General features: G+C 32.1%; 2 protein-coding genes across 4 annotated transcripts; one reads left to right on the top strand and one right to left on the bottom strand.

Moving 5' to 3' along the window:
• Positions 1 to 874: 874 nt before the first annotated feature.
• On the bottom strand, positions 875 to 7,400 carry LOC148620664 (uncharacterized). Of its 2 annotated transcripts, none has more exons than XM_088574348.1 (7): positions 7,355 to 7,400; positions 5,565 to 5,651; positions 4,799 to 4,880; positions 3,553 to 3,683; positions 3,001 to 3,062; positions 2,148 to 2,703; positions 875 to 1,030 (listed from the first exon to the last, which is right to left on the bottom strand). In XM_088574348.1, exons 1-7 carry the CDS (start codon positions 7,356 to 7,358, stop codon positions 930 to 932), a joined length of 1,023 nt encoding a protein of 340 aa, XP_088430474.1. In that variant the 5' UTR covers positions 7,359 to 7,400; the 3' UTR covers positions 875 to 929. The 2 variants fall into 2 exon arrangements, with proteins under 2 accessions (XP_088430474.1, XP_088430475.1); XM_088574349.1 differs by having other exon boundaries at positions 7,313 to 7,374.
• A 171-nt stretch (positions 7,401 to 7,571) lies between these two features.
• On the top strand, positions 7,572 to 15,114 carry LOC148620663 (methyl-CpG-binding domain protein 3-like). Of its 2 annotated transcripts, none has more exons than XM_088574342.1 (6): positions 7,572 to 7,738; positions 8,553 to 8,710; positions 11,193 to 11,341; positions 12,058 to 12,148; positions 12,607 to 12,761; positions 14,170 to 15,114. In XM_088574342.1, exons 1-6 carry the CDS (start codon positions 7,626 to 7,628, stop codon positions 14,263 to 14,265), a joined length of 762 nt encoding a protein of 253 aa, XP_088430468.1. In that variant the 5' UTR covers positions 7,572 to 7,625; the 3' UTR covers positions 14,266 to 15,114. The 2 variants fall into 2 exon arrangements, with proteins under 2 accessions (XP_088430468.1, XP_088430469.1); XM_088574343.1 differs by having other exon boundaries at positions 7,574 to 7,738; positions 8,553 to 8,671.
• Positions 15,115 to 15,330: the final 216 nt, after the last annotated feature.

Below are 15,330 nucleotides of genomic sequence, written 5' to 3'. Positions count from 1 at the left end.
GTTCGTTTTGCACTCACCAAACCAACCTTTTCAGTGGAACATTTTTATGATATTATGTTAGATTTTCTCTTAAAAAAATTCTTCATCTTCCAGTGTGATGTTTGCTCTATTTTATAAGTCATTGTTCATATCTTTTGACGAAACATTAGTTTGTAGAGAGGCAAAAAGAAAATGCACTATATTTTTATAGCATCCATGTTTTGACATACACCCGCTCAGGGATATGCAATACGATACTAGTACCTACTGTAGAAATCATTGGATTTTCTATGTTAATTATTTCCTAAGAGCAGACAGGTTGGAATGAAAGATTATACATTTCATCATATAGACCTATAAAGCAACTTCATAACAAAAATAAAAAAATGTGTAGCCTTTTTTTGGGTGTATCACATTTTACAGAATTTACATGATTCTTACAAAGACTGATACTTAAGTACCCAGTCTTAATGATAGTTTCTTTAATTGAAAAAAAAAAAAACAAAACAAAACTAGAAATAATGTGAGTAAGCTCACAAAGAGAAAACCCCATGTTTCAAATGGAGTTCAGTATTATGAGTTAACTTAACCCTATTTGGAATCCTCTGACAGTAAGTATATTCCTTCATGCACATCTACATATGATACCCAACCATCCTAAAAAATTTCATAAAAATCCCTTCAATGGTATAGGAGTTACCTTATCAGAAATGTAGACAGACAGATGATTCTTTATACTCCTCAAATTTTGTTTGCAGATATAACAACAAATTTTAAAGAATACCTGCTGAAAGGAGGATATAACTATGCAAATAGGAGATAAATTTTGTCCACTAGTGAAGTATGAAGTTTCTCTCTGGGCTTTCATTTTCACCTAGAATCAAAGATGACACCACACAATGCATAACTTTAATTGGTTACTTGAATAATTTTTCAGGTCAATAGTTTAATCATGACTTTGCCATAACTTCAAATCCATTTTTTCCTGGAACAAGGTCCTCCAACTCACTAGTTATCTTAGGCAGTTCATCTATGTTGAAGTACATGCAATCTGTAAGAAAGATTAAAAAAATTATAACTGAATCTTGGAAAACAAAATAATTTTTTTCCTCTATAGCAAAATTTTGATGAATATCCTGAAATTGTTTTTATTTCAGATATTGCCCAAACATGCCTTTTACATTGCATTTACATTGCATTTACATTTAACATAGAGATTTGTACAGATTTCAAAATAAGATAATTATACCCAAAAATAGATGTCTTGTTTCCTGCTACCAGCAAGAGAAAAATAGGGCACTGTGCGAAGGTAAGGAATTATTCAATTTTTCAACTTTGTTAATTGAGTAATTAGGGAAGCAATCTAGAATTGAACAGTGCTTCAGACAAAATGGTTATATAATGTAATAGGGTAAGCACAAAGAAATTAAGGTAGGTAGAAGGGTAGCAAGAAACAGACATATTATTTTTTAGGCCTTACAGTTCTTTAACAGATAATTTAACATTATTTATTAATATATTTTTAGAAATTAGAACACCACACACATGCATTTATCACTGCCATTTTCTTATTCTATGACAAAATGCAAAATGCATTTTCCCCCATAAAAAGCATGTACCTATAAAATCCTTTTCTTGCCAAGTCAAACATATATGTATTTTTTTGGCTCCACTATAATCTTCCAATTGTTAAAAGACATCGATACACACTAATTAAACAAATTAAAATTAACCTCAATGCTTTAGTAATATGAATTTAGGCTTTGACTATTATGGATGGTGCTAACATTTTATTCAGTTGACAATTCACCACTATAGAACATTGCTGACACTGTCCCTATCACATGTGAAACCCATCTTCTCTAACATGACTTTTGGTCCTGAAGGAGGTAGACCAAGGTTAAGGGACACAACTTTTTGAAATCGGGGGTATGTTTGTACCATATTCAATTTCTCCAAAGCTTATCAAGCTTTTATTTGAAACGGAATGAAATCAGTCCGAGTTACTTTGATGCTTACACGAGATTGATGTAAAATGCTGACTACAAACTTTCCAATGATTTGTTAGAGTTGTGTCTCTTATCCTAGGTCCACCTCCTTACGTGTGGCAGATTAAACAGATTTCACTGCTTTATACAACTCTTAAACAGTTTAGATCTGTTACAAACCTTGTTTATTCAAAACATTCAATAAATTAGCAGATCTACTTTGTTTAGAATTTCTAGGACTGGTTGCTGTACCAGGATTCTCCTTAGAAGATCTACCCTGTCTAGAATTTCTAGGACTGGTTGCTGCACAAGGATTCTCCTTAGAGGATCTATCCTGGTCAGAATTTTTAGGACTAGTCACAGTACTAGGCTTCTCCTTGCAGTCCAATTCTATATCATTAACATCAATATTTGGCATTTCACTATAGTTCACTGGTGACCGTTCACGAAGGTGGTAACTACAAGAAGAGGCATTCAAATTGTTCCGTTTTTTTCCCCTTGGTGACCTCAAAGACCTCTTCTGTGAACTTTCTTTTGCTGAATGATTATATAATTTTGTTGAACTTGATTGCAGTCTGTCCTTTTGAGGAGACACTTGTCTTGTTCCTTGTCTCTGTATTCCTATTCCTCCTGCATTGGATACATTTGAATTATTTGCTAAATCTTCATTGCTTTGTGTAGATAGTCTCCCAGCTCTTTCATAATTTCCTGTACTGTTTTTTTTTGACTGATTTACCTGTAAAGAATACAGTTCACAAAAACATTGTTTTCATTAATAATCACAAAGTGCATGAAACCCATTTTTATTCTTTTTGCCAAATTGGGAAGTAACTTTCAATTTAAACTTGCCAAAATAAAATTTCTTTGGCAAGCTTGGTTCAAACATTGAACATGAAGTGTCAGATTGGCAGAAATGTTTTGGAATATTTATAACCAAATATAACTGTATTGTCTAAGATCATTAAACTCAGAAATTATCACTTGCCACCTTAGAGAGTACTAGATAATGAGCACTACCCACTGAATAACTGACCTTGTTTGTATTACTGCTTCCACATTCGTCATCCCATATGTATTTCATTTGTTTTCTTACCACTGTAAAAGGTGAACAAAGTATTACATATTATTATCAGACATTTCTTTTCATTTTATAGAAAAATTTTCAAATTTAGTGTGATTACCATAATATGGCACGGGTACTTTCATTTTTTTTTACAAATTTTCAATGCTTCTTCCAAATACTGTACCTAAACTTAACAAAATAGTGCAGCTACATGTTATAATTTGCGACTTAATAATATATGGACTGAATAAAGAAAAACTTTCCACTTAATAATACTGGTGTTGGATAACTATATCTCAAACACTAATATTTAAACAGCTTCAAAAAAATGATAAAATTGGGAGAAAAAATTTTTTGGGGGCATGAAATCATGATTTTTTCCAATTCTTCCACTAAAAATTGTCTTGCCTAGCTCGGCATTTAGTTCTATTTACGCCCCCCCCCTCCCCCCAAAATCAACATCTCTCACTCTTCTTTGATATTATAGACTGAAATATGTAATGCTAAAAAAACACAAATTACAGTTTTGTATCTCTGTTGGTGGTAGAAAATATTGGCCAATCTTCTGGTTTGGAACTTTTAGTGAATCTGTTATATACTTGGCATGAAATATGGCAAGATGTTCATTTCTGTAAGCTTGGCTTTTATAAATCCTGAAATATACAATAAACTACTAAACAATGGTAAAAGAGTAATCAGGGAAACCAAAATTCAAGCAGAAATTTAAAGAATGTATAAAGACTAGACAGGTAATAACAGACACACAAAAAAAATATGCATGAAACAAACAAAATAACATGTACAAAGAAACATAAGTAAATGAGCAACTGGGATCATGGGCCAGGTGCACCGGTAGGGTGAGCAACCCAAGCTCCACTAAGACTGGAAGCATGGATAAGCTGCACCAGTAGGGTAAGCATATCCTCTACTTTTCTAGAAACACTTGCTGAGTGGAAATAATTAACCCATCACTCTGTAAAAAAGTTGAATTTTTGACCATCAAAAACAAAAATCTAGTTTTAGTAACCTTTGACCACTCAACTTAGACATTCTTGTATGAGACTAAAAGCATCCTTTGGCCTGTAGAAAAACAAAATATGGTAATACCCCATCATGGACCATGAAAAAGGCCTCTTACTGAGCTTTTGTGTGTTAATAATTGTAGCCACATTCAATAAAAATAATTCTATTGTACAAGTACTGTGAAAGCACTATTGTTTGTGGGGTACCAATTTTCATGGTTTTCGTGGGTGGGCCAAACCACGAAATTTGGTTCCCAACAAAATGGAAACTTCCATTGAAGTGTATAATGAAAACCACAAAACCACGAATTAAAAAATCCATGAACTTGTGTTTCTTTCCTAATCCACGAAAATTGGTATGCACGAATTAAAGTACTTTCACAGTACACTGTAGATTGATTCAAAACGATGTGTAAAGCAAAACAGATGCATGGATATTCCCTATTTAAGAGGCAAATTGGAAAGCGGGTAGGTAGTTGATTTAATTTAATTGGCATTATTTCAACTGTGTTCCGAATAAAGTAAGTAAATCAATGAATACATGATAAGGTATGAAATTTCAACAAATGTATTAAAATGTTTTACATTTACTGAACAGGATTATGTTAGGTACTAAATCATGTACATGCCAGAAATAGTATTCATTTCAGGACAAATAAAGTTACAGATTGGTATAGGAAACAGGGATTTTGGCCTAACATACTTTTAAGACATACAAAACTAGCAAATGTTGGATAACTTATTACCTTTTAGTGTCTGTGCAATCAGCATCCTCACTGAAAATGAACTGTGCAGCATCAAAGCCAGCTTCAACTCCACCATGCTGTTCTAAATAAAAGCATACTTAATATGAGTACTAGCACAACTTCAAGAATCATGCAAAGGTTGAAATTAAAGCTCCTGTTTTTTGTTAGCTGTAAAAACGTATTCAATGGATACTTAAAATCTAAGGTTGTTACTGCCCTACAACAAAACAGGAAAAAAAAAAACTTCAAATTTAAGCAAGAAAGGCTCCCCATTGGCAATACCCTTCACAGTTCACAGTTTCATACATTTGTAGCACATCTGTACTTTATTAAACACAGTGTCTATCTTCTAGGATTTCATTTATAAATTAGAATTAAACCATATTGGCCTATCTTAACAATTCATTAACCATTATAAAACTATAGTCCCACTTAAGCAAAGATCTTACCCTAATATTTTAGATTTTTAAATCTTATTACTTTGAAACCAAAATTAGTAAATAGAGGAAAATACTACATGTACATGCATGCACTCATTTTTATGAAAGATTTAATTGAAAGTTTTGCAACATGTACACACTCAAACAGGCCAACTTCTGACCAAAAAGTCAATGTTTCATATTTCAGTTAAAAAACATAATCCTTACATTTTGCAGGAAGTGCTTGTTGGTTTAAAATATCCCTAACTAAAAAGGGGTGATGATTGGTTCAGTTTGAAGTTGCTAGATTATTTGAATTAAGTGCATGTTGCATTAAATATACTTGCTCCATTGAGACTTTCTTTCTTCTTGAACACTGTCTGAAAACCAAGCTGAAAGATCTTTGAACATATTGTTGGTCATTGGTCCAGGCCCTAAAACAATACATGAACATTATGCAATACAAGTAAATACCTAGATAGTGAAAACAAAGATTATTATAGTCTACTATAAAATCCTTGGTGAAACGGTGATTTCGACTAAGACTCACTAAGGACGTTTATTTGGAAAATCGATGTCTTCCACAAACAATGTCACGGTACATTGTATTCAATCCTAATACATCAGAAAAAAAAGAAAAAAGAAAAAAAAAGGAAAAACATATTAAGACAAAAGGTGAAAATTTCTAAACATGGTCAATCAGTTATACATAGACAAAGAGGAATGGATGAATTTACAATTTATTTTAGTATCTACTTCATTTAAACGGTTCCTAAGTTTTTTTAAAGATAGATTTCATCTTTTGGGGACCATTTCCATGTAGTTTATTGTTAAGATCCATATCTAAAAATAAAGTTCTCTAAAAGTGATAAGTTTTTTACAAAAATAAAATAAAGTGCTTTTCATCATGGACCTCATATTACATCCAGTACACAATCTTTAGTTTCTTTGAGTTTTTGGGCACTACACACTAACGATACAAGTCGTTTCAGCCATACTACCACCTCAGCCATAGTTATCTCGGCCACAGTATATTTCGTCCACACATTTTAAAATATTATCCTCTGCTTTAATTATTACACCAATTTGTATAAAAACTCATTTAAGTAAAATAAAATGGGCATAAAGTAGGAATTTATTAAATAAATGGATTAATCATAAAAAGAAAAGTGCTGTTTGTGTGGTTTTTTGTTGTTGTAATTGTTGTATTCACTTTACATGCATGATGATTAAAATACTTGAATATTTGAATGTTCTTACTTAAATTACTAATATATTAATCCTGCCCTTTGATCACTAAAACATTGGTTATGCTATAGAAGAGACCTGTAATTAAATATTATACAGTTTATTAAATGCACCGAAAACTGTACATCTGAAATTAGTTTCACCTAATTTCAGCCCCAGTCTACAGTAAAAATCCTCGAATCATAACCAAAACACTTTTAAAATTAACATTCAGCATCCTCTTTATGTGCAAGAGGAATATTATTTTACTTTGCATATCATTCTTAACAAAGATTTACCGTTTGTATATCATCGAAAACACAGGACACTTTTTAACTGTAATAAAACTACTTTACCACCCCAAAAAAGATGACAATCATAAATGTATTACATAATGAAACCAATTAAATGTTAATTAACCAATGATATATTAATTGAATACATATTGAAAACCATGGCCGAAACGACTATGGCCGAAAAGTACTGTGGTCGAAACGTTCTATGGCCGAGATGCCTAGAAAGCCACACTAACACAGTCACAGTGCAAAATGTTTATAGTTTTTGCCCCTTGGTAAACATAGATCTTGAGATATTCCTGAACCTAAACATTTACATACAATTTACAAAAGTATACAAAAAAATCATTTCTATGATTCACATGTCATAAACATTGGGGCCCCGATATACTTGTAACGAGCCCCTGAGCCAGGCTGAGCCAGAAGCCTGACCCTGTACGATTTGTCATAATACTATAATAGTGAAACTAGTGATTTATTCAATTAATATCACATAGATTTCGTATGGACTGAATGAAGCAATTTTTGAGCTCAGTTAGTATCTTGAGATATACACAAATCTAACTACATACATTATAAACACTTATAAATTATTGAATTTTAAGCTTGTTTACCCATCTTGAATTTCCCGGACTTTTTCGTCTGCTTTTTCAGTTTCCGGTAAATTCATCCGCATTAATATACTCAAAAAGGTCAATTACTTGGTGTCGATGAATCAGTTTCATGTTTTGTAATTTTTTTTTTTCAATTTGTGATTAATATGAAAATAAATAGCACAGATAATATTAATACAATTATGTATCTATATTTCTATTTTTGCGTAAACAATTCCTCTAATGCAAATCAACCATTTCCGGTCGCTCCATTTTGAGTTTTTTAAAGATAATGGATATTAAAAGACAGTCAGACTGCCCTTCTTTGCCATCCGGGTGGAGGAGGGAAGAAGTAGTCCGTCAGTCAGGGTTGTCAGCAGGAAAAACGGACGTGTATTATTACAGGTTTGCACATAAAGATATCACAGGATGACAAACAGTATCAGTATCACTGTCAGTGCTGTGGACTGTGGTCTCAATTTCTCTTTTCCCCATCCACGTCTTAACACTTTGAATACCAATTGTGGTATTGGGGTACTCCAATATGTGGAGGGAGCTATAGAGAAAAGAAAATCTGTAAAAGGCTATTGTATAAAAGGTCTCTTTTGTACTAAAACAAATAATTTGCTAACAAATAACAGTAGTGAGAAGCCTGTGTCTGTGACCTGTCAGTGTGTGCATTTTTTTAACCATTTTAGTCTAATTAAACTTTACTTTAATTTTTCATGTGTATAAAATTGAACATAAGCTCTAGTGAGCTTTAAACCAATATAAAACAGACAAGATAACATTTAAAACAATATACTCACAGAAGACAATGCATGCCACTACATTTCAAAAACCACTGTCAGTCTAAAGCCCAATAGAGCTTATGTTTATTTTATTATTATGTATTACATGCCGACTTACTAATTTATTTTTATATAAAGGCATATCAGGATATATACTGATATGACAAAGCATAGCAATAAATTTGTATTTAATGAGGACAGGCTTACAGGTGGCAATGCTTTGCTTGATTTTCATCATCATCAATACACACACAAGATTAATAAAACATGCAAAGTTATCAACTTCATGTAAAAGTTACTGTATATTGATGAGGGCAGGGGCGCAGGCAGCACTCTGGGCTTTCACTGTCACCCACATACAATCTTGACACAAAAGGCAACACAAACAAGTGTTTCTTGTAAAAATGTAATTTTTTTTTCTGTTTCAGTCCTGATGGAAAGAAAGTTAGAAGTAAACCAATGATGGCACGCTTCTTAGGGGAAGGGTTTGATTTATCAGCTTTTGATTTCCGTACTGGTAAAATTAACCATTCATCGATACGAAAAAGTAAGCGTCCAAACAGTGGTCCTTATGACTTTGCTAGAGGTTTGTCAACATTTTCTTTCCTGATTTGAGTTATTCATTTGGTGATGGAAGAAAAGTACATATGCCTGAGGTCACATGAAGTTCATTTTTAGATTCTTGTCACCTTTTGACCCCTGGTCTGATCTTCTGGTGTTTTGGTTTTGCTTTTTTTCATCTAACAGTGTTTAAAATTATTATGCTACTTCCATCATGTCCATGTCAACGTGATGCATGTAAAGTTTTGGAAGTTTAAGCACATCTATATAATGACATCCCAAGATATTGGCAAAGTAAGTCCATGTAGGTAAAATATACATGTACAGTGTTGGTAAATAAAGGCAGCTAAATGCTAAAAAATATGAAATTACAGTTATATGTTTACCTACAGTTTCAAAGGTTACCTAAATTTGTTAACGAAAACTCACTGCACTATTACATCCCAATTAAGTGGAAGTCTTTATAAGAATCAAGCAAAATGGGAAAAAATGAACAAAAAACAGGCATGTGGAAAACCTACTGATCTGACTATATAATTTTACCCAAGGATAATGATATGGAAAAATCTTTTCTTTGTTCCTTGATTCTGTTGGTGCATATTGTTAAATTGTATTTATAAAAATGTGGGTTTTTTTTCACACCATGCTTCACTTACTGTCTGATTTTTACAGAGACTGACACTTAAGGTCTTCACTATAAGAGGCTGATGAGAATATATGAATGATTTTTAAATGACCTGATTTACTGGGAGATTCACATAATACAAAAATTATGTAAAAATTTGATAGTTGAGGCTGTTTTAGGCCATGTTGTCAATTGTGTGGTTAGTGGTTTATATTGTTTTGCTCCATAAAGAAGGCATTACTGGGATTTAGAATTATTCTGGATTTTAGGAACAGTTAAGAATAGAAAAGGATTTATGAAATAAGAATGATTAGAAGGGTTAGTGATGACAAAGGGGGTTATTTAAAAAAAACTTACCTTACCAAAACTTTGTTATGGTCTTCAGTAGGAGTTTTTTTTTTAAATAATTTTCTAAAATTCAATATAATTAAGAATTCTTGTTTTGTAATTATTTTTAAACTCATTTTTAAAATTCATCAAATTTAAAAAATTTCAAAATAATTCAAAATTCGTATACAAATGTCATTATTATATATACCTTGTTTATGGTGCATTTCAACATAAGTCTATGTTTTGTTTTCAATAAGACAATTTTTTTAAAAGTATTTAAAAGAATTTTTCAGGGATACAATAATTCAGGCTAATGTATGTACAGTGTTGCTTTAAATTCTAATCCCAATCACTTAATAGTTATATAAATAGTACTGTCACTGTGTGCAGGGTCATTTTTGCTTTGGATTGTAGCCCTAGCAAAGGCTGTTGAATCATTTCTGTTTTCAATATTTAACCAAGTTATGTGTATTTTGGAACTGTTTCAGTGAAACTTAAAACAATCCATTGATTCCTGATGATTTACAACATTTTTGCAGTTCACATGAGCCAAGTAGATTATAAAACAAAATATTTCAAGCTTGGGATTGTTTATATCAATCAAAGCAAAGATATTATACCATAAAAATCCTGATTCAAGATATTTACAACATTCTAGTACCAATTCAGATTATATAAAACAACCTGGCTCGCCAAATGAGAACAAACCAGTCGGAAGCCTTGTTGCAAATTAAATCAAATTATATTATATGTACAAGAAACAAAATGTACATGTGTATATGAAATTTTCATAAAGGGTTTCTTTTAGCTGTAAAAAGGTATAGCTCTATTGAATATATTGAAAATCAAAGCAAAACTTTCCCATTACACAATACTGTATGTACAGTTGTATTCAACACTCTAGCAATTAATCTTTTATTCCCAGTTTGTAAATTTTAGTTGGTCAGTTAACATGTATGGTGTAGTGCAAGTAATACAAAAAATGTATATTATGAATAATTATATATTCATGTTATCATAGACATAGAATGAACATATTTAGTACTTAAATATAGTGTATATTTTTCTATCTGTTGATATGTACATGTATATTGTAAAAATTATTATATGCTTTAAAATTGTCTGTTAAATAATTTTGTATGTTACATGAAGAAAAATTTGTTATATGCTGAGGAATACCAAGGTGGGAGTATATGTACAATGTATCATATAGAATTCATAGGAAACGTGGCAAAAGCTAAAAAATGGAGAATACTCCAGGAAAAACTGAAAATTATAATCAGAAATAAGTCTTCATGAAAAATTACTTACTTGATTAATGAAATAAAAAGTTTTATTTAAATATTCGCTTTATTTATTTATGTAAAACCCAAAAAATACATGTATCTTTATATTTAAAATATGAGGTATCGTATGTTCTATGCTAATACATATATCAACAGTATTCACTATGAGAAACAGCTTATTTAGTTTGTACATCTATATATTTGTAGGAATTCGACAAGATTCCAGTCTGTTGCTGCTATTTAGTTAGTTGTCTATATATTTGTAGGAATTCGACAAGATTCCAGTCTGGCCCTACCTATCAGACAGACAGCATCTATCTTTAAACAGCCAGTCACAGTCAAGAGAAATCGTGATGAGGCAGAGAGTAAAACAAAGACAGACCTCAAACATGGACCCCAAGACCAACCTAAACAGGTATAAAAGTTTAAACTTAGTCCAAACAATGTTACAATTCTACTCTCCGATACACTTCACTGATTATCAGGTTCATATTGTGCTCTTTACACATAGGTCACATCGGTCATTTCAATTAAATTTCAGCAAGTTATAAAAAAATAACACATTGTAACATTTGTAGGAAATGACTTTACCGGTATTCCTTACAGTTTCTGCCAGTCTGTGATGTTTTTACTACAGTATAAACGGTTGCAGATTCTAGCTGTAGTAACTCTGTTTTTGAATTTTGGTGTAGAAAAATTGAGGAAAAGGATTGGAATTACAAAAAAATGGTTCCAGTATTTATTTCTGGATCATAACTGAAAAGATTGTGATGCACTGGTGGATTGTTACTCCCCATACATAGTTCTCATGGCCAGGAAAAAAGGAACCATTTGTACTTAAGACGTTATGCTTTCAGTGGAGTAAATTATTTTCTGGTTGAATGTTTGTCTTGTTAGAAGGAATGGTCCTTTTGATTTTTTAGTATTTCATATTTTTCATTCCAGAGTTGTGTGACTTGTACACCTAAAAAAAGAAGAATTTGTCCATTCATCTTTTATATATATTTGTCAATTAATGACAATTCATTTTTATTCAACTGAATGAATAAATAATAATGATCCAAATCCAATGAAAGTTGTGATGATGCCCTTCAGTACACTTTCTCTAAATATGATCTCTTTATTTTACAGTTATTTTGGGAGAAGAGACTGCAAGGTTTCCATGCTGTTGACAATTATGATGATGTATTGAAAGCTCTTGATCTGCCCAGAAATGTACAAGGTACGTATTTACTTCACCAATGCAAATTTTAGAAAAACTAACAGTGGAACAATCTTACAATATTTGAATGCCTGCTTTGTGGGAGGTATTCAGTGATCACGGTGACCTCTGTTTAACCATCTACAACTTTTGTGTTACAGTTTTCTCTGTCTTACACCACTGAATTGAATTTGATGAAACATTTACATACTTTGATCTGAAGTTTTTTCAGGGTCTCACATCAGTGAACATTGACTTTATCATTCTTCGTCACAGGGGTACCCATCTCTTATCCTGATTCTTTATTACTTATTACCATTGTGCACCCCTTTCCAGATTTTGATTCAAATCAATTTGGAGGTGGAAAGGTGCATATAATCAATTAGGGGAGAGGAGATATCAATTTAGTTAACATTGCTCTTAGTTTTTCTAGTGAAGCCTGTTTCTCAACGGTTGATGTATTTATTCAATCATTTAAGGTATTGGACCAGAACTGAGTACAGAGAATATCTTACAGAGTATATCAGCAGCTCTTCATATGAACAATGGTCCTGTAGTGGGTCAGACATCAAACAAACAAGCTATGTCAAAAAATCCAGGTGCCAATATAGATGCCAATCAACCTCATATACAGGTTTGTAGAGTATGCCAGTTGTGTTGATCTTTATTATATAATTTCAATTGCATATACAGGGGCTGGAGACTGGAAGGTTTGGAAGGGCACTGCTTCCTTTATATCTGAAAATTTTATTAATTTTTTAGGGGCAGAATGTTGGCAAAATTTGGAAATAATAGCCTGGACCCTATAGCATTTCCATAATATTTCGATTCACATCAGATCTTGCACTTCTTAAACAACTGTTATAGTTGGCACCCCTTCCATAATCTCTGCGTTCTGGTCTGAATTCCATGTACTTCAAAAATATTATTTAAAATTGATTATGATGAATTATTTGATTTGGAAAAAAGCAAAAATTACAAGTTCCGGTTTATTTAAGAATACTGTAATTAATTATTATGTACTAATTGTTCCATTCAGTTATCTAGCAATATTGATGCTTCTGTTCTATACAGGGATGTTTTTCTCCGCTTTTGAGCAGATTTTCGCTATTTTAAATCAGGATATTACCGTTACAATTCCCTTTTTTTACTATATATAAACTTCAGATTTTGCAAATTTTCACTTTGTTTATTGACCTTGTAAAATCATTCCTGTCTATAGATTGGAGTTGTTTATTGACCTTGTAAAATCATTCCTGTCTATAGATTGGAGTGCTATTAGATGTTGTGTGTAGTGACTGACTGGAACAATTCGTTAGTAGATCTAATTTTAATTTTTGTACTGAATTTTTTTTCTGTAATTCAAGTTTTGCTGCTTGGCGTTAAACCCCAACAATCAATCAATCATATAATTCAAATCAGTTTTCTCTCTGTTTGTCAATTTTCATGATAGTTACATGTATAAATCATTTATATTGTTTTAAAAATTCGAGTGGGTATTATACTGAAATCACCTTGTATGTCTGTCAGAATTTCATTGTAATTATCATGGCTCCCAATGAATGGAATCATTTTGAATTTGGTGTGCAGCTTCATATAGGTGGAGCATAGGTTGTAAGCCATTTTGGGTGCTGTCGGATACGATTTTCCTCATTCATGAGACATAGCCTTTTTTTCACTGTATGGAGTGGTAGAGAAAATTTTCATCACAAAATTTTGTTGACTTCCAATAAAGGGATTGAATTGAAGTTTGGTGTGTGGCTTTATATCAGGGATGATTTTTTCCTGCTTTTTCATGTCTAGATTTTACCGCTATGATTCTTCTTTATAACTGTATATTTACTTCCAATTTTGCCAATTTCCGCTTTGTTATTTGACCTTGTAAAATCATCTCTGTTATATAGATGTGCCATATTTGTAAGTAATTTTGGTTCCTTTACAATATCAACCTCCTGCATGAGTCAGGGTATACCTCCCATGGAAATGTGTGCAACTTCATGTTGAACTTGTTTTGAAATTGTAGTTTTTCTTTCTGTTTATAGCAAACATTGATCTCAGAAGAGGATATACGGCGACAAGAAATAAAGGTTGTAGAGGCACGGCGGAAGTTACAAGAAGCGATGAAAGGACTGTTGTGAAATTCACTGGAATCACTACTATATTTCTATATTTATTACTATGAAGCTTGTGTCAATTTGCCAGCTTTCTCATATTCCAGTTGAAATTTTCAAAATGGAACTAGGTGAAAAACTTTATAACATTTAGTTCCCACAAAGAATAAAGAGCATAGATTATATTTAAGAAATTTTTTGAAACAAAAGAAATGTATGGTCTGCAGATTGTACAATAGAGAAACATTTGTTCATGTCACAAGATTCATACTTTCTGTTTCAATGCAAGTCATTATACACAATACTAGCATTCACTGGAATATCAAATAGGACTCAGTCATTTGGTATTATTGACATGTTAATGAGATGCTCATCAACAGTTCATATACATGTAGTTGCAAGTTCATTTCACATATTGGAATTTTGACTTCCTATTATTTGTAAATAAATTATCTACATTTGTACTTTACTTTGATACTGTGGTGCTCTAGAATTTTTCAGTTCTCACTTTTCCTGAATCATTTAAGCATCCCACAGTACAAGTGTTTGCTAAAAGCTGTAGAATTCTACTTTCCCTGGGTCAAAATTCACTTGTGGCAATGCCACAGGTGATGGGAAACAGGAATGCTGGAACACTGCAGATATCAACTTTTCACCACAGCATGCATTGAAAAATTCAATTTGGATTTTGTATACTTATAATGATGTGTATCAACATGTATATTGATGTGAAAGGCAGCTAGTACCTTTGTTTTCATTTTAGTTTTTTTATTAATTGTGGTTGAGATTTTTTATTTTAGTTCTTATGCATGAAAATCATGTTTGTTGAGCCTACATGTAAGCAAGCAAACCCAATAAAGAGAACAAAAATATTGATACACATCTTGTTATTCAGTGGAGTAATTTACTAAGTCTTTGTGAGAACTGCACTTACAACCTGTTCTCAACTTCAAAAAGATTTAATTGCCCCGGTGGTGTTGTGTACCTCATATATATAGTCAATCCCTGGCAGTCTTTATACATTGTAATTGGTAGTCTCTTTCAAGTGCTCAGCATATAGGATATAGTGTGACAACTGTTTTGGTCAGTCCG

This window comes from Perna viridis, chromosome 3, assembly GCF_037379345.1.
Source record: "Perna viridis isolate PV_CMFRI_1.1 ecotype Kerala chromosome 3, ASM3737934v1, whole genome shotgun sequence".
NCBI classification, from domain to species: Eukaryota; Metazoa; Mollusca; class Bivalvia; order Mytilida; family Mytilidae; genus Perna; species Perna viridis.
The sequence above is the reverse complement of the archived record's forward strand: the minus strand, read 5'-3'. Positions and strand labels throughout refer to the sequence as shown.